Source organism: Festucalex cinctus, chromosome 6 (genome assembly GCF_051991245.1).
Source record: "Festucalex cinctus isolate MCC-2025b chromosome 6, RoL_Fcin_1.0, whole genome shotgun sequence".
In the NCBI taxonomy this organism is placed as follows: domain Eukaryota; kingdom Metazoa; phylum Chordata; class Actinopteri; order Syngnathiformes; family Syngnathidae; genus Festucalex; species Festucalex cinctus.
In genome coordinates, this window is record NC_135416.1 from 5,805,622 (window position 1) to 5,829,694 (window position 24,073).

Here is a 24,073-nt window from a genome sequence, read left to right on the forward strand (position 1 = left end):
TATAATGAGTGGTGCAGGGACTTATACGCTCGTGGCTGCGTCTCCACTGCGGAGGACGACCCATTTCACGAGTTTCGATCGACGGTTTCTAAATAACTACCATTGCTTTAAGCCACCTCTTCATGTCCGAAGCTGCATCAAAGCCTTCTGTATGCTCTTGCATTTAAAAAAAAAAAAAAAACACCATGTAAAAACGTTTTTGGGAATGAAGGACAAAGTATTAAAAATGTGTTACACTGAGCAGTTTCTCGGTGGTTCTTTACTCCAACCCGCGTTTCATTCCTTCTGATTGGATTGTGTGAATTCTTGTCACTGTATTCTTTTCATTTTTGTTTTAGTAGATTGACAAAATTGTCAGACAATTTTAGTTAGCGTTTTCGTCTCAATGAATGGCTTCTATTTTAGTTTTCGTTGAATTTTCGTCTGAATAAAAAAATGTTCGTGACGAAAAATTTGACGAAGATTTTTCGTTTACAAAATTATCACTGAGTAGATACTCCTGCAGTGGAGACACGCACATACGGAACTCGCCCCGTAAATTTATTCCAAATTTCATGTTGTGGAAACGGACATAATGTGGAATTTTTTTTTGTCCAAAACTTGGCAGCAAGGCGTCCATTAGAGCCAACGGTCTGTTACATTGAAGTACTTTTTTTTTTTTTTCCACGTGTAGGTGTGTGTATACCTTCTGACACGAAGTGGTATCAGCAGTATGCGCCTCTTCCTGGTTCCTCATCACTCTCTGCGTGTCCACGTTGAGTCCATCCAGCTCCTTGATCAGATGGCTCTGGGCCGCCGCGTGCTCTGTGCTCCGTTTGTACATCATCTGCATTTCTGTAAACTCACACCTGAGACGCACACAAAGCAAGTGGCACGAATTAATTTTGGCATCAACAGTGTGCCCGATAAGGTGCAGATAATACGGATCAATTCCCAGAGTTCCTGCGGAATTACAAGCGTAAAGTGCTCCTCTAACGCGTGAAGCCATCTTTAATCACCGAACTAAAACCCTGGCAAGCACCGGATGTGACTGACACATTACAGCGCAGCGGCCATTAAAAGAGAAAAGTAGTTAAAAAAAAAAAAAAAGGATGAGATTACCTCTAAGGCGCCTAACGGTTCCCAGAGTTTTTAATCATATCGACTACAGCTTAGCCAAAGCCTGCCCAGTTTCCCTTTTCTCCCTCCTTTAAAGCGCATCCACTACGCGGGGCTTACAGGACGGCTTTAGGTGAGCCGTGGTTGGAAATATCAGTGTCACCCCCAAGCCTTGGCATTGAAAGCAACGCACTTAGCGTGATTCACGTGCATTGCACGCACAGTGCGCTGCAATTTAACAACACGCTCACCACTAAGTGTAAACTACTGAATTGTAGTTGTTAGGGGAACGCAAATGAGGTGTTAGGTGACATGTACAACTCACCCAAGTTTATGAAGCTGATCATCTTTTGTTGCCACCTCCTGTTCTTTGAGAGAGAGGCAAGCAGCCAGGGTGCTGTTGTGACTCTGCAACCTGGATACCTCCTGCCAGGCACTGCGTACTTCTTCCTCGAGATCCTGGAAAGGAATTATTGTAGAACGTAATCGAATTTGTAAAGGACTGTCAAACACGATTTTCCGCCAAAGATAAATGTGTCTGGACATGTTAAATGGTACTTTTCATGTAATTGCAATCGTGGTTCGATATTACAGCTTCTGACTCCGCATATACATATTTTGATGTTGTAGTTAAAGTAGTCGGACAAACAAGCAAAACAGTCGGAATTTAAAAAGAGATAAAGTTGGAGGGAAAACTTGTACCAGTAATTTGCAAGAATAAAATTGTGAGATTACAAAAAAAAAAAAGTTGTAAATTTACTGCAATGAAGTCATGATTTTACATAAATAAAATTACAACCTAACCAGGAAAAAAATTAAAAGTTGCAATTTTACAGGAATGAAGTCGTGATTTTATGAAAATGAAATTAAAATGTAACCAGAAATAAATGAATTTTACGAAATTAAAGTTGGAATATGAGATAAATGCAGTAATTTCACAAGGAAAGAAATGGCAATTTTTACAGTCATAAATTTACCAAAAAAAAATAAAAAATAGAAAATCAACATCAGAATTTGATTAGATTAGAAATAACTTTACAGGAATACATTTGTAATATGGGGGGGAAGCAATATTCCAATTGGAATAAAAAAGGTTGAAATTTTTAGAAGAATAGAATAGAAATGTCATGAGAAAAATGTCCAAAGTTGAATTTATTACAGAAACACTAATATGGAAATATGGCAAGTTTACTGGAATAAAGTAAGAATGTTACAGAAATAAAAATCATTATATTACAAGAAGATAGTTGAAGATAGTTGTAATATGATGAGAGATTACCTCGTGATGTTACCACACTAAATTTGCACTATTACAGGATGTTACTGTACATGCAGAAAAATACACAATGTCACTCACACATCAAAAATACAATTTTATTCTCAAAATATTAGAGCTTTTCTTGAAAAAAAAAAAAAAAAAGATGAAGTGATTATTCTTGTATTTCCCCCCCCCCCCCCCCCCCCCCCCACGGCTTTTCCATGCAATTTCACATATTCGGTTTCTTTTCAGTTATGGTGGATGGATGGTGTTTTTAAACTGTGCTTTGCTGCAGTGATTTTTATTTCTAATGTTAGTTTGAGAGGAAAAGGAGTAAGGGGTCACCGATGTCAAGGTGCACAGAAGAAAGGGAAACGGCGTAGAGGACAAGGACCATCCCCGTGCGTGTTATTCAAACCTTGACTCTGGCCTGAGCGGCCTCCCTCTGGTCACGCTGGTGCTTGGCCTGCCTCTCTTTCTCCTCCAGGTCAGCTTGCAGGGCGACACAGCGGGACGTTAATCCCCCTTTCTCCTCCTCGAGCGCACGCGCCGCCTGCTGCGCCTCCTCCTCTTTCCTCCCACACTCCGTCTTCAATTCCTGGACGAGGATGAGGGAGGTGTGCGTGTCAGGAGATGAGGTCGAGAGGGCCAAATAAACAATAACACAAGAAAAAGAAAAAAGTTATTATGGAGGAGGTTTTGCCTTCCCCTGCGTTTGTGATTGTTTGCTACCAGTACAAGTTAAAAAGTTCTGAACTGATGCGGATGGGTGATATACACAGGAAACTGGGAAACACAGTGAACCTTTGCTATATACACTTTTATCTTTTGCGCCCCTGCTAATCCCTGATTTATTGATTTTGACAGTGTTAGGGTAGGTGTTACAATCAATAAAGGCACAACTAATTATAAAATTAATAAATATTTTGACATCGATGATTCATTTAGAGCCATTGTTTAACATAAAATTGTCCAAATTTATCCGATTTCATCCTCCCATCAGCAAATATTCGCTAATAATATCTTTAGTACTTATTGAAAGCAGACTGATTATGTTTTGTGTTTAATCAAAATAAGACATTTGTAAACACTGCTTTTTGGAAAATAACGATGAACATTTTTGTCCATTTCTGACATGTTACGGACCAAACCAGCAACTGAAGAAACATCATCAATTTATGCAAAAAAATAAATAAAAAAAGAGTCAGTTTAATCTGTTCTAAAAATAATTAGTATTTTTGCAGGTGTGAGAATGAATAACCTGGAAATGACATGTAGTTGAAAGTGAAGCAGATCATTCATCAATGCCAAAAATAAATAAATAATAATAGGCCAACAAACAGTAATTGAGATTTTTTTTTTTTTAACTAAACTAATGCAATTTATCCAATTATGTGATAAATCGATGGGGGCAAAAATCAATACAATAATCAATTAAAAAAAAAAACTTACCTTTTTATTATTATTATTATTATTATTATTATTATTATTATTATTATATTTTATGTAGTATGATTATTGTTATAAAGTCTCTCGAGATGATGTTTTTTCACCTATCGTGGGCATTGCTGTATTGAGTGGCCTCTTTGACCCTGACATGAATATGTAATGATTGGCGGGGCTTTGAAATGTTGTTTCTTTTCCTTAATTTATTCCGTGAGATGTCTGTGTGAGCCACTGATTGGCCAAGGTCACCTGTGCTGAGGGTCCTACACCAGCAAGCCGCTGGCTGTGCAAGCCGGACACATGCGGGTAGAGGGGCCGCCCTGTGGGTTCTAATGAGAACGGCGCTCGCCGCAAGGCCCATTAGACTCCCCTTTTGATGCTGTCCCCCTGCTATCTCTCGCCATGAGACCGCGCCAAAACTGCGAGAGGACCGTTCCTCTATCAATTAAACATAGCCAGGTCCCGTGTAGTCATAATTAGGGGGAGGCCACATCATGATACACACTCTTTCCACTCTCCTCCCCTCTGACGCAGTCATTAATATTTATCAGCGAGTTAAAAACATGATTTTCTTTTGCACGTTCTGACCAGCTGTTACATATTCTCTTGTTGTCTGTGGCAGGACAAATCCAGGGGAAAAAAAAAAAGACATCAGGTATAACTGTGTTCAAGAGCAATTGTCTACCTGGCCTGTGGCTAAAGCTAGAGGGGGACATGTCACATTGGGATTGCCGGACCAACCTGCAGTTGGGTGCTCTTGTCGAGCAGCTGTTGGTTGACGGCTTCCAGCTCGCTCTTCATTAAAGAAGCCTCCTTGTCCACCAGTGGGCATCTTTGGAGAAGTTTGTTTACCTCTTGCTGCTTCTCCGATACTTTCTGCACACAGAAATCCGGCAAAAGAGGCGACAGAAGTTAAATGATGCACTTTTATTTTCTGGGGTAAAATGTCTTTGTCAGTGGTTAAGCATTTGTGAGAATTTTATTAACTCTTTGACCGCCAAAAACGTTTAGTAACGATTAGTAAAATCACGATGTATGCCACCATAAATGTTAAATGACGGCAACTATGATATTTCTTTTTTTTTTTTTTTTTTAAATCAATGTGAAGTGCAACGTCTAAGTGCAGCGCGGCCTGGTCAATGGGTTGTGGAATCAAAAACACCCACTAACTATGGCCAGCAGATGGCAGCATTGTATCTCTTTTCAATGGGCTCAATGTGTATGGAATTACAATGAAACATGACGGAATCTGATGAAATAGAGCGTTTTAGCGTCACTAAAGAAAAAATATTAGTGTCAAAGTCACTGCAAATTTCATTAAAATCCAAATCTGATTAGTTAACATTTTCAGATTTTTGTGGGTCATTTGGCACGGAATAGTTGATAAAAACATACTCTGTGAATAACAATCAAAAAACAAAAAAAACAAAAAAAACATACTCTACTACACTACTCTAGTTATTCTTGAATGGTATTTCTTTGCAGTTTCACAAAACTGAAGGCAAGGACAAGGAGCAATGCTACTGTTGATGCAAACCCAAATTTCATGCCAGCTTCATGGCAGCTTTTGTGGCCATCCCGCCTCACTACACAAGCAGCTTCAATTTGGAATTGTCTTATAATCCACTACCTTCTGTGAGCGTGCGCTCGTCTCAAATAAGACGCTGCTCTGGGATGCAATTAATTGCCACGACGGGGGAAATGGCTCTGATCCGTCCAGATCGTGGATTTAGGCGGTCCTCGCTACTTCCAGATCGCTGTGCTAAGAGCACAGGAGCGAGGGGGGCTTTAATAGAGATTCAAACGTGGGCGCATCAAATAAATTCAAACATTGATAATGAGGTCGGCAAGAACAATTTGAACCTCAGTCGTGCTTAGCTCATAGGGGGCCGAGGAAACAACGGTTTTTGAGGTCTAGTACAGCTTAGTTAGCATGTATACATTCCCAACGTGGTTAACAATGAAAGCTTATCTTGTTTACAAAGAGAGTGACGTAGTTTTAGTAACATTGCCCCACTGCTCTTCTCACCATTAATCTTTGATTTGCACGTTAAGTCAAATTCTTAGAGCAAGTGTCAGCATTTGAAACTTCACGGTAATTTTGAGCCGTCGACGTCTCAGAATTTGTCCTATACAAGCAATTGGTGGATTTTTTATTTTTTTTGCAGAAACTTGTTAGCCAATCAGAGGAGGGAATTCCCCGAGTAGACGATGAAACAAAAACAAGTGGAGTTATAACATTTTACTCTAATTTAATTCTGTTTTTTGTCCAGATTTTCTCTTGGACATATCACACAAAAACAGTCCTAAAAAGTAACTTTTTACAGCACAAAAAACTCCAGAACACATTGTCCCATTTTCAAAATTCTAGGTGCGTTGTACTCAGGTTAAAGTAGCCAAGCTCACCAGACTCAGCATTTTGTGAAATTTTGTCAAATTGCTCTTAAAAGATAAGTGCAATGGGACAAAAGTATTAAATAAAAGCATCCCATTGACTTTTTTCAACACTCTATACTGCAAGATGTGAGATTAAAAATGACACAATACCTGTTCCAGATCCTGAATCCTGAAGTCTTTGGCCTGGAGGATCTCCAACACCTTCCTGTCCTTCATCTCACCTTTGTGCTTCTCACTAGAAGACAGAATGATGGAAGATTTGCAGGAATGCAAATGATGTCAAGTGAAAGTGGCGTTTCAAAATCCACTCTTAAAAAGGACTGTGTAAATATATCGAAATGGCAAATAAATAAATTAAAAAAAAATAACAGACTAGGCGGAACTAATAAATCACAAAGCTCCCTATAACATTGTAAAATTATCTCATCAGAATCTACCAGAGCACAAGACACTTGCTCACGTCATGAGACTCTACACTTAAATGCACCTGATGCACCATTTACTTGCCTGGTAGGTGCTGTTGTTTTGGTTAGCAACCCTCATAAATGGGCTCAATAATGGTGGTTTAACGCTTTATCTCCACAATTATGTACTACATAGCTCTGTCTTTTCATGTTTTCAGCAATTATCTTCAAACACGTATAATTTCTATTCAAACAAATCGATGAATTTACTTTACAGGGACTTTAACAACCATGTCCGTGTGCGTCTATGAACTGAGGTAATTCACCACCACTTAACATGAAGGCAGCACGGCACGCTAGTGGTTAGCATGTCTGCCTCACAATTGAGATGATGTGATTTCAGACTCAGTTTAGTTAGTTTGCAAATGTTCCCTATGCTTGTGTGTTTGTTTGTCCTGCTTCCTCCCACATTCCAAAAACGTGCATGTAAATTGGACTAAATTGTAGGGATAGACCGATTATCGGCTGGGCCGATTATCGGTGCCGATATTCAGCATTTTGAGAAATATCGGCATCGGCCATTTTGAAGAATCATATGGCCGATAATAGATCCTTTTTTATTTATTTTTATTTTTTTTAAGTGTTAACTTCAGGGAACTAATTTAAATGTAAATTTAAAAAAAAAAGTTTTTATTTTCATTTTTGTCGACCCTGGGAACTCTCTGCACCTTCTGTTTTTGATTGAAATTAAAACTAAGATAAGTAAAAATTTAATACTTTGGATATTTTGAAATTTTTGAAGACTTATTTTTTGTAGAAAATAATTGTTTGTTTTTATTTAACTTTTGAAAACATGCTACTGCGCCTGGGAGATCCCAGAACTTGTGTATTGACTAAGATTTTTGAAAAAAAAAAAAAAAAAAAACTTAAAAATATTTTACTAACCCTAAAAGTTGCTCAATAAACGTGCTTTAAAATTTAAAAAAAAAAAAAAAAAAAAAAAAAGATAAGAGCTGGAGTTTGTATTTTTTCCAAATTTTGATGTCCCTTTTTAGTGAAAATGAATATCGGCTCCAAATATCGGTTATCGGCATCCTTCACTACTAATAATTGGTATCGGTATCGGGCCCAAAAAAACCTTATCGGTCTATCTCTACTAAATTGTCCATAGTTTTAAATGTGAGGACAACCGCTCTATAATGGGCCCCTTTTAGAATCCATCACCACGAACACAGAGCCAATTAATGTTCTTCTGTACATACAGATGAAGAAGGAAATGTGTAGTGTTCAAAAGATTTACAGCAGCACCGGAGTGAACTTTCTTTCAGCCCTCGGCACATCTTTAATCGTGTGAACTTGTAGGGAGACAAAAACAGAGCAGCAATTGGGGACCGGTTTGTTTCAAATGCTCCAGGCCACCAGGGCCCCCCCCCCCATCTCCTCCCTCCACGTACTCATCGCTCACTCTTGCTACACCTCCCGTCTTCAAGGCCTTTCCTCCAGTCTCTTTGCCTCTTCTGATCAGCCTCCTCCCCTGACAGACACTGAAATAAATATCTGGGGGGTCCCTGGGGGTGTAAGAGATGGAACGCGATCTGCCCTAGCTACATCTACTGGTGCGTCGGGGCTGCGCTCACTGCATTCCCCCGCAAAGCAGCCAATCGCGCCGCCAAAAAAAAAAAAAAAATCCACACGGGGGAAAGGAGGAGGTTTGAAACGGAGGCTCCCGGTGGGAACTTGCGCTTGACTGGAGTCGACACAATTACCATGTCAATATCCTCCTGCGCATCAGGTGATACAGTACACTCACTGCGATCTCTTGGTGGATGTTCCCGCGGCAGTCTCCACGGGCCAGCACACTTTGATGGGTTTCCTGTGGGGCCGTGAACTAACTGAAGAGGGTGTGGAGAAGGAACGGGAGGCACCTGTAACTGAGGAAACTCTCTCTACGCACGGTGTTTATTTTTTACTCTGCTAAAAAAAACTCTCAGATCCTTGATGTCATATGTAGTGTGCGGTACCCATGGTTATTTAAGATGTGCTCACGCTTGTAATTTGGTTTCTTTGGTTGAGACCGAACCACTTGCATGTTACACATTACCAACGGTGTCAAGCAGATACCATACAGGTGACGGCCTGGTGGTCAATTATCAGTTGAGCAAATATGTTAACATTCGATGATACATGGCTCATTAGCTACATATTACAAATATTCCCCAATAATAGTAGTTAGGAGCGTGACGATATATCGATATCGTGATACTTTGTCTCCCGATAGAGTATCGATACGCCTACGCAAGTATCACAATATTTGTAGTTAACTCATTTGCTCCCAATAACGTGTAAAAACGTCTTTTTTAATGTTCTAAGTGTCCCAAAGACGTATTTATACGTTTTTTCTTAATGCTAGAGCAAACAGAAGGCTTTGATGCAGCCTCTCAACTGCAAAGAACGGTTGCAGAAATGGTAGTTATTACACAAACGGCCAGCAGGTGGCAGCAGAGCAAAGGAGATCAACCAGGGCCATGTCGAAAAAAAGCTCAATTACTTACAATTTTAAATAGATTTGTTAAAACTGATGAAACTTAGCTCTCTTCTACTGCTAATTGCTCCAAAACGGAAACAGATAGAAACATACTTTTTTTTCCTGATGAAAGAAGAGACTTTAATCTTTCTTTTGATAGGTTCAATGCTTTTATAGCAATAGACACACAATATTCTGTGGGCCTTGCAAAATCAGTCAAAATCCAGTAAAACAGCCGGGAGCGAACAGGATTGCTTCTGTGAAAATGGCTGGGAGTGAATAAGTTAATATACAGCCACAATTACCCATTGTTCATTACTTATTGAGCAATAACTTGGCAGGCCACTTGGGGGAGCACCTCATAAGAGTGTCGGGGAAATGCATTGAAGTCTTAAGGCGAAGAAGACTCATGAGCTTACTTTTACTTGTGTAAGACATTCATCTGTCCAGCAAACGGCTGTTTTGCATACGTTTCTATGACAAATTATTTACCTCACCAATATATCGATATTGCGGTGTCGTCATATCGTTAGATAATAGTTATCGTGAGCCTTGTATCGCATATTGTATCGCATCGTGAGGTATCCAGAGGTTCCCACCCCTAGTAGTAGTAGTAGTAGTAGTAGTAGATTATGAAGAAATAAAAACCATATTCAAACATCCCCTGATGAAGTGTTTCAACATGCTGCAGGTTGAATGACTTCTCTTTAGTGTTGAAAAATGTTTAAAAATAATAACTTGAGAAGTCAAGTGGTGAATGGTCTGCTTTACAGGTGGGAGTATCTGCGCCAAAGATTCCCGTCCTTGGATCTTTCTGTCCTGGAACATACCCAAAGACAGAAGCTTCCTACAGTATATTAGATTACATTTATACACGTGGGCATTGTCAGGAAAACGGTACATATTTTATCTTTTGTGAACGTTCCCATGCCACTGATCCTTATGTGGCTTAGCCACTCCGTCAAAAAGGTCATATTCAATCTCAATTTATCCTTTAAAGACGCGCGCGTTGGCAGGGGTCTTTCAACGGTCCACAACGGGAGCCGTGTAAGAGTGTTTTCATTAAAAAGGTTTCCATGGCTGAACTGCGATACTGAGGATAACAAGGCTTAAATCGGCATCTGCGGCAAATGCCGTCCTAACCCCAGTAGAACGGCCAAGGTGCCTTACGTCCTTCCGAGCGACTTTCACGCTTAGCTCACCGCACTGGACTGGTGTTTTAAAAATAATAATAATAAAAGATGAAAAATGTACAACTGGGGGGGGTGAAAAGTTGCATCTACTCACCGTTCAATTACCAGACTCACAGCCTGTGTCAAGTCTGGATGTTCCACTTGGAGTCGTTTCCACAGGGACCACACAAAGTCTTTATCGGCCTGGGAAAATACAACGTTGGCATCTGTCATTTTTAATTGATCTAAATTAATATTTTCAGGGTACAACATTAAGCCTTTAAGAGTGGAAGCCCTGTTGGGCCAACATGAGCCATGTTGTGTCAGAAATGGTACTCGCTCGTACATGATTCATGATGTGATTGCATCATCATAGGCCACCATTAATGTCAGACCCTGATTTTTCTCCTTCCAATATGGCTTGATTTAGTATTCATACTGTTGTCTGATGCTGATATGTGCCTTGATGATGTTCCTTCACACAATTGATGTGCGCTTGAAACAGGCATGGGCTCATAACCGGTTTAATGGTTGACCATGTTTGTTTGTTTTGTTTTTGTTTTTGAGGGGACGTCTAAGTAGGACAATAAGTTTAGCTGCCAGGCTGAGTACACAAGTCAACTTATTGAAGCTAATCGCCTCCAAATGAACTTTCAAAAGTGCCAGTGGGTACTAGTTAGCCCCAAGGACATGACAAGGCCACAGGGCTGCAGATTCTGCTCTAAACATGCCTCACCAGTGATGGGTCAGTATGAAAAGAAAAAAAAATACAAAACAAAAAACAGAAGGTTACATTTTTACATGTTAATGGGAAAAACAAAAAACAAAAAAAAAAACCCACTATTTTCTCAAATAATTCCCAAAAGGTCATTTTAGAGCTGTAATTTTAATGCCGTAATACCGTGATAATTTTTACTCATTGTTATTATACCGTCAAAATCTAATATTGGCCCATGACCACTGCATAGTTTGAATATAAACCAAATGCAACTGTTAAAAAGCCAAATTTGTCACAAAATAGAGCTATGGGGTTGTCATTGAACAGCGACATTACAGTTTAAGCACAGCAGGAGTGCTTGTTGTTTGCATTTTGACTTGACTTATTAAGCAACATTTTCCTTTGACTTATCTCCAGCAAGGACAGCAGAAAAACATGTCAGTTTTCGCTCCCTTAAAAAACAAAAATGAAGAGGAATCGCTGATGACATTAGCATACCAGGGAAAAGAGGAGTCGATCAATAATTTAAGCCGTCTTGTACAAAATAATTTTTGATCGGCCCGAGTCAGTCATGAGCGTCTCTGAACGTGAGCGTCTGGGATGTGACCTTCTACTCAAGGGGAGAATGCATTGACACTTGTCATGATGCACTATTTATGACCGGCGAAGGGCTGGCATCCATTTTGATATGAAGCTTGCAGTTTCTTCATTAATCAAGCACTCTCCAGATCTGTTTTTTTTCCCAAAGTAAGCAGCCCCAAAGAAACTCAAAACTGATGACAGAGTGAGTCATCTTCAAGTCGACGAACCCAGCCGGCCCCTGACACATTTCCAATTCAAATTGTCTCCCGAGTTTTTAAAGCTACATTTCGTTTAATGAGGGACATCGTAAAAAAAAAAAAAACTTTAAAAAAAAAACTTTAAAAAAAAAACTACATATCTGACATTAAAAGACAGAATTATACCAAATCGACTTGATATAAAATTATCTGATAAATTATGTTCACATCATCACAAGATAAAAGTCATCCCTCCCACTGGAATCCACTGGTCTCCAATTAGTACATGAATTTTAGCCCCCCATCTGAAAAGTGTCTAATCAATTATTTAGTAAAATGGCAGAGCGGACCTTGATTAGACCATGAGGAGAACATACAAAGTGGAAGGACTGTCAAGCTATGCATCTGCGCAGAGACGCCGTGGAAGCGGTGCCGGAGATTCTGCAATGCAGCGAAAGTTAAGTAGCAGCGGATAACTTGAAAACATGGAGGCACTTTTAGCCGCCATTAGCCATTAGACAGCCAAGTGTTTGGTCAAGACCCTCATCAGTGCGCACTTAAACATGTGCTGAATGCGTGTTTGATGGCTGGATGAATTATTCATCGTACATGTTAAGACACTGAAACACCACGGGCCAAACATAGTGGGATGAGCCACTGGAATCCAGCCACACATAATAATTAAATTAGCATCAGTCTAGCAGGAGCACTTGCTGGCTGACAGATGGGCGACTTTGTAGTTAATGGATGTCCCTGAGTACATCTTGCCAGAGACTAAAGACATCACTGATATTCAAATGGCAATATTTAAATGGTACACTATAGAACTAAAGCCCCCCCAATTAGAAGGTCCGAAGCTCTGATGTGGTTCTCCAAAATGAGACCACCAAGGATGATGTGTGTTCCAGGCAGTTTACTATACGTTAGTGGCAGCCAGAATGGGAAGAGATGGGACCTGCAAACGTTACTTACACGAAAATGTAATCTAAATTAATGAAAAATATCAATAAATGACCCGCACCGGCAAAAGGGTCCGCATGTCGGCAGAATAAATCTTGAGGATAGATATGGACGATATTAGAGAGCTGGACTTTATTCGTCCATTTTGAGATTTCTCCACAAAAAAACATATAAACATAACATTTAAAGAAAAACCTTCTATTTATTTCTGACAAAAGGCAGAACAGTCACGCTGCAATAGAGCATTTAAATACAAAATAAAACACAAACAACTCACTTTTACTTAGGATTCATTTGTAATATATTAACAAAAGTCCAAAATCAAAATGACAACTCCCTGAGTTTACTCTCCGTTCAAACCAAATTGAAATGCAAAATTATACAGGTTCAACTGTTAAGGATGACACTATGAAATTGGAAGATACGGTTGACCGTAACATTTTATCATAATGCAAGTATACAGACTTGTATCGGCGACTGGTATCGGCAGCCTTTATGATTACTCGATATCTTAAAATAAGGCCAGCATCTGATACCTGGTTGCATAGGTACTCGCACAAACCTATTTTTAAAATGTATCCGTCAATGGATTTAGTTATCAGTTTTTTTTTCTGCCAAACATCAGAATTTGCCTCAAAATAAATTGAGATTGACAAAAGTACACTGAAACAATAATGAAACATAAATCCTGTGTTGAAACAATTATTGCAAGATTGATATTTCAAAGAATTTGACAATCACCACATGCCAAAAAACTATCATTAAAACATGCTTATTTTATCAATAAAATGCCACGAAATTACTAGAAGGCAGTAGTAGCTCTTCTGTAATGACTTCACAGTCAAGTCCCACTGCAGACAAAAGTCTAGTTGTTGGAAAATCAAATGATAGTTTGCTTACTGGCAACCGTCAAGGCGCCAATGAAAAAGGCATTGTCCCAACTTCCCTTCCCGCCAAGCTCAAGAGAAGCATCACTGTTTGTGCGCCTCTCTCAACTCTCACGTGTGATTTGGTTCCACACAAAAACATCCACAGCAGACGAGTGTATGTTGAAATTCCGCTTGAAGGATTATTGATTTGAGAAATGTAAATTCATCTTCCTCCAGTCCAAACAGGAAAGTTTGCTTTTCTGTTCAAAACAATTAATTGACTTTCTAATGATGCAATGATTAACTCCTTGCAATTAAGAATTAAAATATATCACTTTCATGGTGGGGGGGTTTTTCAGTGCATTTATTTTGCAAGGATATGGCTCATTTATGTGACCAACAGATTGAGGCAAAGGAACATGCTGCAGAAAATTAACTGGCTGCCTTTTGTGTGACAAACTTGTCACTTATGCAAAGTGTGCAACCGTTCACGTTATTAGGCACCACCTGGTGGCGAGTATGCATGAAAACTAAATATCTCCATCTCCCACTTCACAAATAGAGGAAGGAAGCTTCTTAATTTTGCTCAGCGAGAACACTATGTGTATTTGGGTTTATATGTACAAGGGAGAATGGCTTCAGTGCAAATAAGTAAAGACAGAAACGGGCTACAGTTATTGATTTCTCAAAAAGTACAAATACTTTACAGTACTAAGTATTTTTGTTCGTATACAGTATCTTCCAGGGACTTACGGTGGCAGGAAGTCTACTAGTATATGACAATTAACATGCGCGGCCACACAAATTGTGCATCATTATTGTTTGGTAGTTTACAGTGATTTTTTTTTTTTAACGTAAAACGTGCATCATTCATGTAGTATCACCAACACAGACATGCGTGCAATGTTTTGACATTACCTGGCATTGCACCAACTCCTCCGATAAGTTTCTCACTTGCTCCTCCAGTGCCAAAATACGAGGGGCGTCTGCCGACGACATTGTGGCTCCAGAAATGTAGTTTCACCCTCAATAATAGCACTTTTCACAAGACCGGTGCAACCGGAAGCTAAGCCTGCTAAGCGTTAGCCAGAAGCTAACGCGCACTCGTTAGCTTCAAGCCCTGCTGTTCAACAAAAAGTTTCCCCCTCGGATCAACAGCGTGTTCCAAAGACATCGCGTTCGAAACTAGACATTATTGATCATATCTGTTTCGTCACTCAGGACGATTTTCAATCACATCCAAGACGCTTTCTAGTTGTTGTTGTTCTTCCTCATTTCAAAAGAGCCCGCTGTTGCTCGGTTACGTCATGATGATCACGTCAGCACGACGGTTTACGACAATTCGAGTCAACATATGACATTGAGAAAATCAAACAGAATGGATGGATGGATTTAAATATAGAATTATAAATTCCCCGTATGGTTATTAATATTTGTTTTAATCATTTTTTTTCATCCTGCCAAAAACACTTTTTCAATCTAGGGTTAGATTTTCAAAGGAGGTTTAGGCTTTGAAAGTAGAGTTTATTCATTCCCAATGACACAAATAACATCAAAGTTTTCACGTCCCACAATAATAATAATAATAATAATAATAATAATAATAATAATAATAATAATAATAATAATAATAATAATAATAATAATAAATAAAAATAATTGTTCAATATCATTCCATATCATGCAATAACAGACAATTATTCCATATTATTAATGTACATATGCACATGCATTGTAGGTTTTATATTTTGTTTATTACTGTATACAAAAGGTGTGGTGGCACAGTTCTGCAGTTATTGGTTCATATCTGGGCCTTCCTGTGTGGCGTTTGTATGTTCTCCCCCATGCTTATGTAGGTTTCCTTCAGGTGCTTCAATTTTCCCCAAAAAATATGCACGGTAGGCTAATGGAAGATTGTCCATTAGAGTGAACGTGAGTGTGAATGCTCGACATTTCTCGACCTGTCCAGAGTGTACCCCTGCCCCTTGGCCAAATGTCAGGTGAGAAAAGCTCCTGCTCCAGCTCACCCATGACTCTAATGCGGACAATTGCTATAGAAAATGAATGGATAGACATCTGCCTTGCCAGTTAGGCATGACAACTCCATTTTATATAGGTAATGTGCTTACTGTCTATAGGTCAGGGTTCGAAGAAAATGAAGAAATATGACGAATAGCTTCTCTGCAGTCACACAAATGTTGTTTCATCTGCTCCACTCAATGAACTTAAGCATGGCCGGGGCTGTTTCTTCACCCAACAACGCAGCCTGCCATTAGGACGCTCATTTGCGAAAAACCATTTAGCGGCACTAAATTGCCAGATAATGTGCGACATCTGCCTGCGCCCTCGGTCAGATATATAAACTGACACATGATTTCTTTTAATGTTCCCTCTCTGTCTTTGGTCACAGGAATTAATCACCGTCATGTATCAGTGGAACAGCCCTATTTCTGGCTGGAAACAAAAACAAATAAGAAAAAAGTCTTTTTATTATTAAGATGCTTGCAAAAAAAGAACAAATTCAGCATCACCTCTATAGTATACTGTCATTTGAACACTTCCGCACGCTTGCTTGATCACTGCAGGCATGTTTTTGCGCATGCAGTGTTTGCAGCCTGTCCTGCTAAGGACAGATTAAAGCACATAAATGAAAGATCCAAGCAATCATTCATATTAGCTAGGACACACTTCCTGCATTGAGGGTAAAAAGTATACATTTTCACAGACCCTCCAGTTTTGCCTCTGGCCTGGATGTGTCAAACCGCCAAAAAGAAACCACCATCACAACCACTGCAATGATGGCTGGACTACTTTGATACACAACCATTGGGGAAATCAGTCTTTGTAATACCACATGAATTCATGAAAATATTTCCATTTTCATTTCGATAAATACATTTAAAAAAAAAAAATGTCTGTGGATATTCTCATTTATACAGGTCATTTAATTTTCAGGGCATTGAACTTATCTCGACAGGACTGTTGACAGCGAAGCGTGGGGAGCCTCTGTCGCCAAAAATGCTGAAGAATGACGGCAATTCACGAGCGAGAACAACTATCTTCCTTTGCATTATGACCCCCTTAATTTGGGTGTCCAGCGTCTTTTGGTCCCGGCCATATTTTTAGAAAAATATTGCCACATGCTACGACTGCTAGCTTGTTGCATGGACCCACCACCTGCTGATTTCACCATGATTAATTGACCTTCCTGTGATTGTTGAGTTGGCACATCAACTAGTCGGTTCAACCCCAAATGACAGGTGAGTCATTTTGCTTCATTTCAGTTTCATTCGGTTTTATTATTCAGTTGTTTGAACTGAATTATTGCGATTCATAATCATAATATTTATTCTGGGAACTCTTGTCTTCAATTCAGTCTCAGAAGAGTAATGATTAATTTGGTACTTGACTTGTTGGGAACATTGCAAATACGCTTACTCCCCATTTCACAATGAAGATGAAGGTCATTTAAAAGTACAACTATAGTTCAAATGTACCTTGTGTGTCTATTTTTCATTACAATAAAATGTTCTACGCGCCCCCGCGAGTGTAAACACGCCATTCCGGTTAATACTGCGTTTGTGGAATATGAATTAAGGGGGTTGGGGTGGCCATTTTCCCACTTGCTGTCGACTGCAAATGACATCACAGTGCGTAAGGGATCAGGTAACGACCATCACAACTCACCTGTACTTTCTTGGTTTGTGACATTTGCGAAATGAGTACATAAGCACTGTGATGTAATTTCCTGTTGACAGCAAGTAGCAAAATGGCCACCGAATGAAGATGGTTAAAAACAGGTAGATTTTGGTGATTTATTCATATTACACAAACACAAAATTTGTCAGAATAGCGTGTTTAGACTAGTGAGGACACATAGAACCAAATCACCAAATTAATTTGACAACAATGCATTTCTGTCACACCTGAGCAGAGTTACTGAAAAGTTAGATTGCTCGGTAGCATTTAATCTACCACTGGAGGAGTACAGCCAGCCACAAACGCGATCATGCAAATTCAGCAGCATGGAAACCCCCCCAAAGAAGGCGACGACAAGCCCCAACACTGTGCCGACGAAGGCAGGCAGACGGCATAAGGAGGAGAGGCACAAAACGCGACACTCCGCCGAGAGTTGTACAAAGCGCGTCTCCGCCTGCTGCCTCAAGGTAAGCGGGGATATTGTCATGCATTAATGGCGTCTGCGGCTTTGATGCCGAAGAACCTGAGAACTGCGGCAGATGACAAAAGGCACTTAAAGTACCAAAGGAACAGCGATTGTACAAATGCCAGTGGGGATGTCACCACTCACGGTGTTTAGTAGAACATCCGTCCCGCTGGGCGGAAATGAGACGACATGAAGCCACTTGAGTCACTTTCTAGACTGGCTGATGCCTTTATTTGCTAAATTGAGTAATCCTTGTTCAGCCTGATAAGTTACATTTACATTTAGGGTGTATTCAGACCAGAAAAGTCATTTACCGTATTTTTCGGATTATACGTCGCTCCGGATTATAAATCGAACCAGCCAAAAAATGCATAATTAAAAACTCATTCACTGCCAGCCATTATAGAAATTTTTTAAATTTCCAATACTCACGTGATATTACATTCAATAATTATATATAAACCGAATCTACCAAATGACAGAATAGACTCCCTACTTTTTGTCTCGTCCCGTTCTTTTATAATTGACAGTAGAAAAATGTAGGTTTGCCAAAATACAGCCATTTCTCTCATGGACTCTGAAACTGTGTTTATTTCCTATAAAATGGGGCAATTATGTCATCTATCGGTGGATGGGCATCAGTCAAGTTGTTTCCAAGTTTGATATTTACAGTGGAGCATAATCAGATTCGCCCCCATTTAGCACCGCTCTAAAAATACAATTGACAAGTATACTTGTCAAAGGCAGTGAATGAGTTAAGAAGGAAAAAACATATATAAGTCGCACTGGAGTATAAGTCGCATTTTTGGGGGAAATTTACTTGGTAAAATCCAACACCAAAAACATACGTGTCATCTTGAAAGGCAATTTAAAATAAAAATAAAAGAGAGAACAAACTCAATAACCCGCCTTCCCTTTTATTTCCAACCTGCAGTGACTAACACTACTTTCTTTTACTATTGCTGTCATGTGCATATCTGGAAGCATGTGATGATTTTCCTCCACATGCCCCGTTGATCATGCCTTTAGCACAGGCCCAGCGAAGTGGGACCGTTGTTTAACAGATGAACCTCTGGTCCCCACACGAGTGCCATCATAAAAGAGGAATTGATTAGGCCACCTCCTCAAGGCAGACGCATAGCATGTATATACAATACATACGTGTCACTGATGCATCAACCGTCCCACGTAGCTCATCATTCTTGATAACTCAGTGTGGGAACAAGAGATCTTGTCCTTTTCTTGCTAAAAGGGTAAATTGCACTGTTGAGGCTGTGTTTAAAGTTCTTATTTCCCCCGAGGAGAGAAGAAAAAGACCAAGGACTTGGGACATTGATTGCCCAATGTAAAGGTTGCCCTGGTGAAAAACAGCAACGGGATGAGCGAAGTATTCCCAACGCCTTTGCGAGGTTGGAGGGACAAAGGGCGTTCGTTCACATTTCAGAAAGTTTTGTTTGAGTGCCTAGTTCATTGTCATGTCTGCTTTGGGGTTTATGTTTCGGCACATTTCACAATCTTACACATAATGCATTTTTTTTTTTCAAGACAGGTCCTATAGGTGTTTTATTAAAATGGAGTAAATCTTAAACATTTCTTGACAATAATCTGTTATATGTGACCTCCCTAGTCTAAACATGACATTCTGATTAATATTACATTTGTCGACTATGAAGCAAAAAGCCAGCAATTTTTATCCATCTCAGGTGGCGGCCATTTTGCCACTTGCTGTACTAAAGATGACGTCAGTATTGCTTAGGGCTCAGGCAACGACCAATCACAGCACACGTTTTCTGAAGCTGAGCTGTGATTGGTTGTTACTTGAGACCTGAGCAACAATGATGTCATCTTCAGTCGACAGCAAGTGGCAAAATGGCCGCCCCCGGAGATGGATAAAAATGGCTGGATATTGCTAGTTAACTTATATTTCATTAACACAATATTAACTGGAATATCATATTTAGACTCGTGGGGCAACATTTTATTGTCAATATTATTATTATTATTATTATTTTTATTTTATTTTTTTGGGGGGGGGGGGGGGGGTGACTTCCTCTTTCATAACATGTTTGCGAGATGATTTTCCTATTTTATGAAAATTACCCATGCTTTATGTTGTCCAATCTGACTTTGGTTACAATAACTTTGTGGTTGCGATAAAGCAAGTGACGGCTACAGCAGGCAACACTTTTAATCGCCAAGCCATTGAAATAAACGTGCCAATTAACATAATGGCTGCATGTCTAATGTCTGTGGGACTCACAGAGAAGCCCACCGTCACCCCTCGGTATTCAACTTCGCCAAACATTCAGGTACTGTCGACCAACTGTGCCAGTTAGCAAATAAAGTTAACACTGATAACTCTGTTAGCTGATGCTAATACATGCTAACACAGCAGCTCTGATTCTGTGTGGTCTTGAAAATGGTGGCTCTTCTCCCAGCCTGTGTTCTTTGTATTGTAGACTATCGGAGGAACTGTGAAGTCGGTAAAGTGACCTTTCCAGATTTGATACTGCATGTGGGGCTGTCATGAGTGACTGGAACTTAATGAAGAGGTGAACCTCAGAAGGTTTGACTCCTGATGTACACGGGCACTAGCTGATGGCTGTCCCATGAGGTGGCAGGTTCAATAGCTCATTATCATTACCATCATTTAAACCCGCTGCTTGAGTAATGAACAGATGGGGACTTGTCACAGGAACAAATACACACATGTACACTCTTATGCTGACTTACTGGCTAACTGCCTTAGCTCAACCATTAAAACAAGCCAAAAGCAGCACATAAGGATTGATTGTTATTATGACAGAGTTATGATCTAAAAATGATCTTCCCATGAAATCTTTTCAGAGCATTTTTTGTTCCATGTGTAAAATGAGGTAATCGGATGGCTGCACTGATAAATAGCAAGAAAGACAGGCTGTTTGTTTTTTGCCTGAAACGACAGGATTTCACTATTCCAGTGTTTATTAGAAAGAAAAACATGAGACATTTTAATCGGAGCCGTAATCTCACCCTGAAACTACCCCGCTCTTATGATTTTAGCCTTGAAAGTTGTTATTTTGTCCATTTGGATGAAATCAGATTTATCCTACAGACATTTGCTTTTCTCATAAATGGTTGTCAATTGAAAGTGCAGTTTGTTGGCGCAGGAATACACAAAACAATGGTTTGTTTATTTGTTGGTCTCCACAAAAATGAGAAAATATTTAATTTTATGATTTTTATTTTACAAGAAAAATGTAGTTTTAATGTAATAAGGTTATGACAAATATTCAGAATTTTACAGAAAAAAAATATAATTAAAGTTCTTTTTTTTTTTTTTTTTTTATTTTATTTTTTTTTTTTTACTGCGATTGGCTGCTAACCATTTCAGGGTGTACCCTGCCTACTGCCCGAAGCCGGCTTGGATAGGCTCCAGCACCCCGCGACCCTTGTGAGGATAAGCGGCTAAGAAAATGGATGGATGGATGTTTTTTTTTTTCTAGGAAAAAAGATAATTTATGATAATGAAGGTGTTTACATATATAGGAAAAATGTAATATGAAATTTTGCTTGTACAAAATTGTAGTTAGAATTCAAGAGAAAAAACAATCACAAAACAAGAAATAGTCATATTTTCAGGTGTATATATGTATTTAATGGGAATAAGGGGATCTTCATTGGCCGGGAAACCGGTTGGCTGTGTTCACACCCACATTTCTACGCACAATTAGACTGGATCTTTCTTGAGACTTGCACTGGGCATGAAAATGTGGCCCTTTATATGAGGGGGGAAAAAGTGAACCACTGCTATTTGTGAGTTGTCTGTAGTGTAGATTCCACACACGGCACTAAAGCAATACTTTAGTTTAGTCTAAAAGGAGCTCCTCAACTGAAGTCAATGTAGTTCCTTGACACCAAGATGCCACAAGATGGTAGTAAAGCGATATTTTTATTGCTTTGGCCTGAATACAAAAATATCAGATTTCAGGGAATAATGAAGGATAGTTTTGGAAAGTTCACTGTAACTTAATTAAGAAAAAAAATGGTAATTCTACAAGGATAATGACAATCATATAGCAGACACAATTCAGTATTTCAAGTAAGTTGGACGGAAAGTTATGATTCACATTATTATGCTCGTGTTGGATCTGTTCAGATCGTGTAGGTGTACCTAATAGCATGACCTGTGAGTTTACATCCGCACTATAAGTGTCCATGTGGGCTTTTGGCTCATATACAGCGCAAGTATGTAATATCTCGTTTAATTAGCAAAGGCAAGCCCTCGGACTAACAGGCATATGGTCTTCACTCTCCCACGGCCTCGGCCTAGCTATGAATATGCATAGTGTGGGACCTCGGTAGCTTGTTATCCGCCAATGAATTCAACACAAGCCTAATCCCAGACCTATTATTTACCCCTTGACCAAACATGCAAGTGGGGCTTCCAGACGCTTGACTTGGTTGGAACGGCTAGCTTGGGATTCAGCTGCGTGTATACGCCTTATTCCATCCACTTACAACAACTAAAAAGCCTCCCTCAAATAGACGCCTCCCTTATAGCATCGTTAAACTACTGCAGCTATTTGAACTCTGTTGCTAACCAAAAGAGCAGCAGTGAAGGAATTGCTCCCGTGTGTTGAAAAAGATGTGTTATATGGTGATCGATCTCACCAGATGTCGCTGTTTTCTGACATACGGTTGCGAATTTTTTAAAAATGAATACAGAGCAGCGTTTAACAGTTTAACAGTTTAACTGCTTAACAGGGTTTTGAGTTTTCCTGTAAATTGTGGCATCCACTTGATAAAATTCTCCCCCAAAATATTACAGATAATTTTAAATAAAGTACTATACTATTTATTTATTTATTTATTTATTATTTATTTATTCACTTTTAATTCAAGCCACAAAATAAAATAAAATAAAATAAAATAAAATAAAATAAAATAAAATAAAATAAAATAAAAAACAAAACAAAACAAAACAAAACAAAACAAAACAAAACAAAACGGGGACTGGCTCCCCTCTCAAAAGTAAAAAAAACAATAAATAAATAAATAAATAAATAAATAAATAAATAAATAAATAATAAAATACATAAATTTAAAAAAAATATTATACCAAATGGGTGGGTGGAGACACCATGGAAAAAAAATTAACAGCAAATAAAGGCAGAGGGAGATGGAGCTAATGAAACAAATGATCAACAAATGGTGCAACTAGGCAGCCAAAATATGTTTTGAGTTTAAGTAAGACATTTAGGGGGTGGGAGGATTTCAAGCTAATTGATGCACAAAAAGTTATTCGTTTGTTGTTGTCATATTAATACAGATTCTATGTGAGGTTTAGAATAATTTTACAGATTATTCTAAATAGACTGCACAATTTAGACCAATTTGTATTCTCTGTGGTGAGCTGTGGGTGGGGTCCTATAGGTTCTTCTTCATCTTCTTCATGGTGGGACAGAAAATAACTTAGAAGCACTGACTTGGGTGTCAATACTTAGTTGAGCCGCATCTGATCCTTGTAAAAATGCCCTGCATCCAAAAAGTTAGAGAGGAGAATTGGTTGTGCGATCAATACAAAAAACAAAAACAAAAAAAAAACGCGCATTTTTGATTGAGGCGTTTATATATACAGTGTTCCCTCGTTTTCCGCTGGGGTTAGGTTCCAAAAAATACCCGCAATAAATGAAATCCGCGAAGTAGTTAGCTTTATGTTTTACAACACTTATAAATGTTTTAAGGCTCTAAAATCCCCGACAATTTATACACTTTTCTCATTGAGGCATTTACATGTTCTCACATTTCTCTCTTGTTCAAACATTGACAATGTTCAATCCTCCCTAAATTTTATAAAATGGATATATTACTGTAAAAAAAAAAAATGCAAAATTACACTTAACACTCATTCACTGCCAGTCATTATAGAAAATTTGTACATTTCCAATACTCACGTGATATTCCATTCAATAATTATATATAAACCGAATCTACCAAATAACAGAATAGACTCCCTACTTTTTGTCCCGTCCCGTTCTTTTATAATTGACAGCAGAAAAATGTAGGTTTGCCAAAATACAGCCATTTCTCCCATGGACTCTGAAACTGTGTTTATTTCCTATAAAATGGGACAATGATGTCATCTATCGGTGGTTGGGCATCAGTAAAGTTGTTTCCAAGTTTGATATTTACAGTGGAGCATGCTCAGATTCTCCCCCATTTAGCACCGCTCTAAAAAATACAATTGACAAGTATACTTGTCAAAGGCAGTGAATGAGTTAAAAAAAAATCCGCGATACAG

General features: G+C 39.0%; 1 protein-coding gene across 1 annotated transcript in view; it reads right to left on the reverse strand.

Moving 5' to 3' along the window:
* Positions 1 to 14,926, reverse strand: part of cntln (centlein, centrosomal protein) — a 127,676-nt gene extending 112,750 nt beyond the window's left edge. The window contains exons 1-7 of the mRNA XM_077523623.1: positions 14,544 to 14,926; positions 10,415 to 10,503; positions 6,350 to 6,434; positions 4,544 to 4,678; positions 2,775 to 2,954; positions 1,424 to 1,557; positions 686 to 848 (exon numbers count right to left, since the gene is read on the reverse strand). Coding sequence (XP_077379749.1) covers positions 686 to 848; positions 1,424 to 1,557; positions 2,775 to 2,954; positions 4,544 to 4,678; positions 6,350 to 6,434; positions 10,415 to 10,503; positions 14,544 to 14,624 — 867 coding nt within the window. The 5' untranslated portion in view covers positions 14,625 to 14,926. The remainder of the gene's footprint in view (positions 1 to 685; positions 849 to 1,423; positions 1,558 to 2,774; positions 2,955 to 4,543; positions 4,679 to 6,349; positions 6,435 to 10,414; positions 10,504 to 14,543) is intronic.
* Positions 14,927 to 24,073: the final 9,147 nt, after the last annotated feature.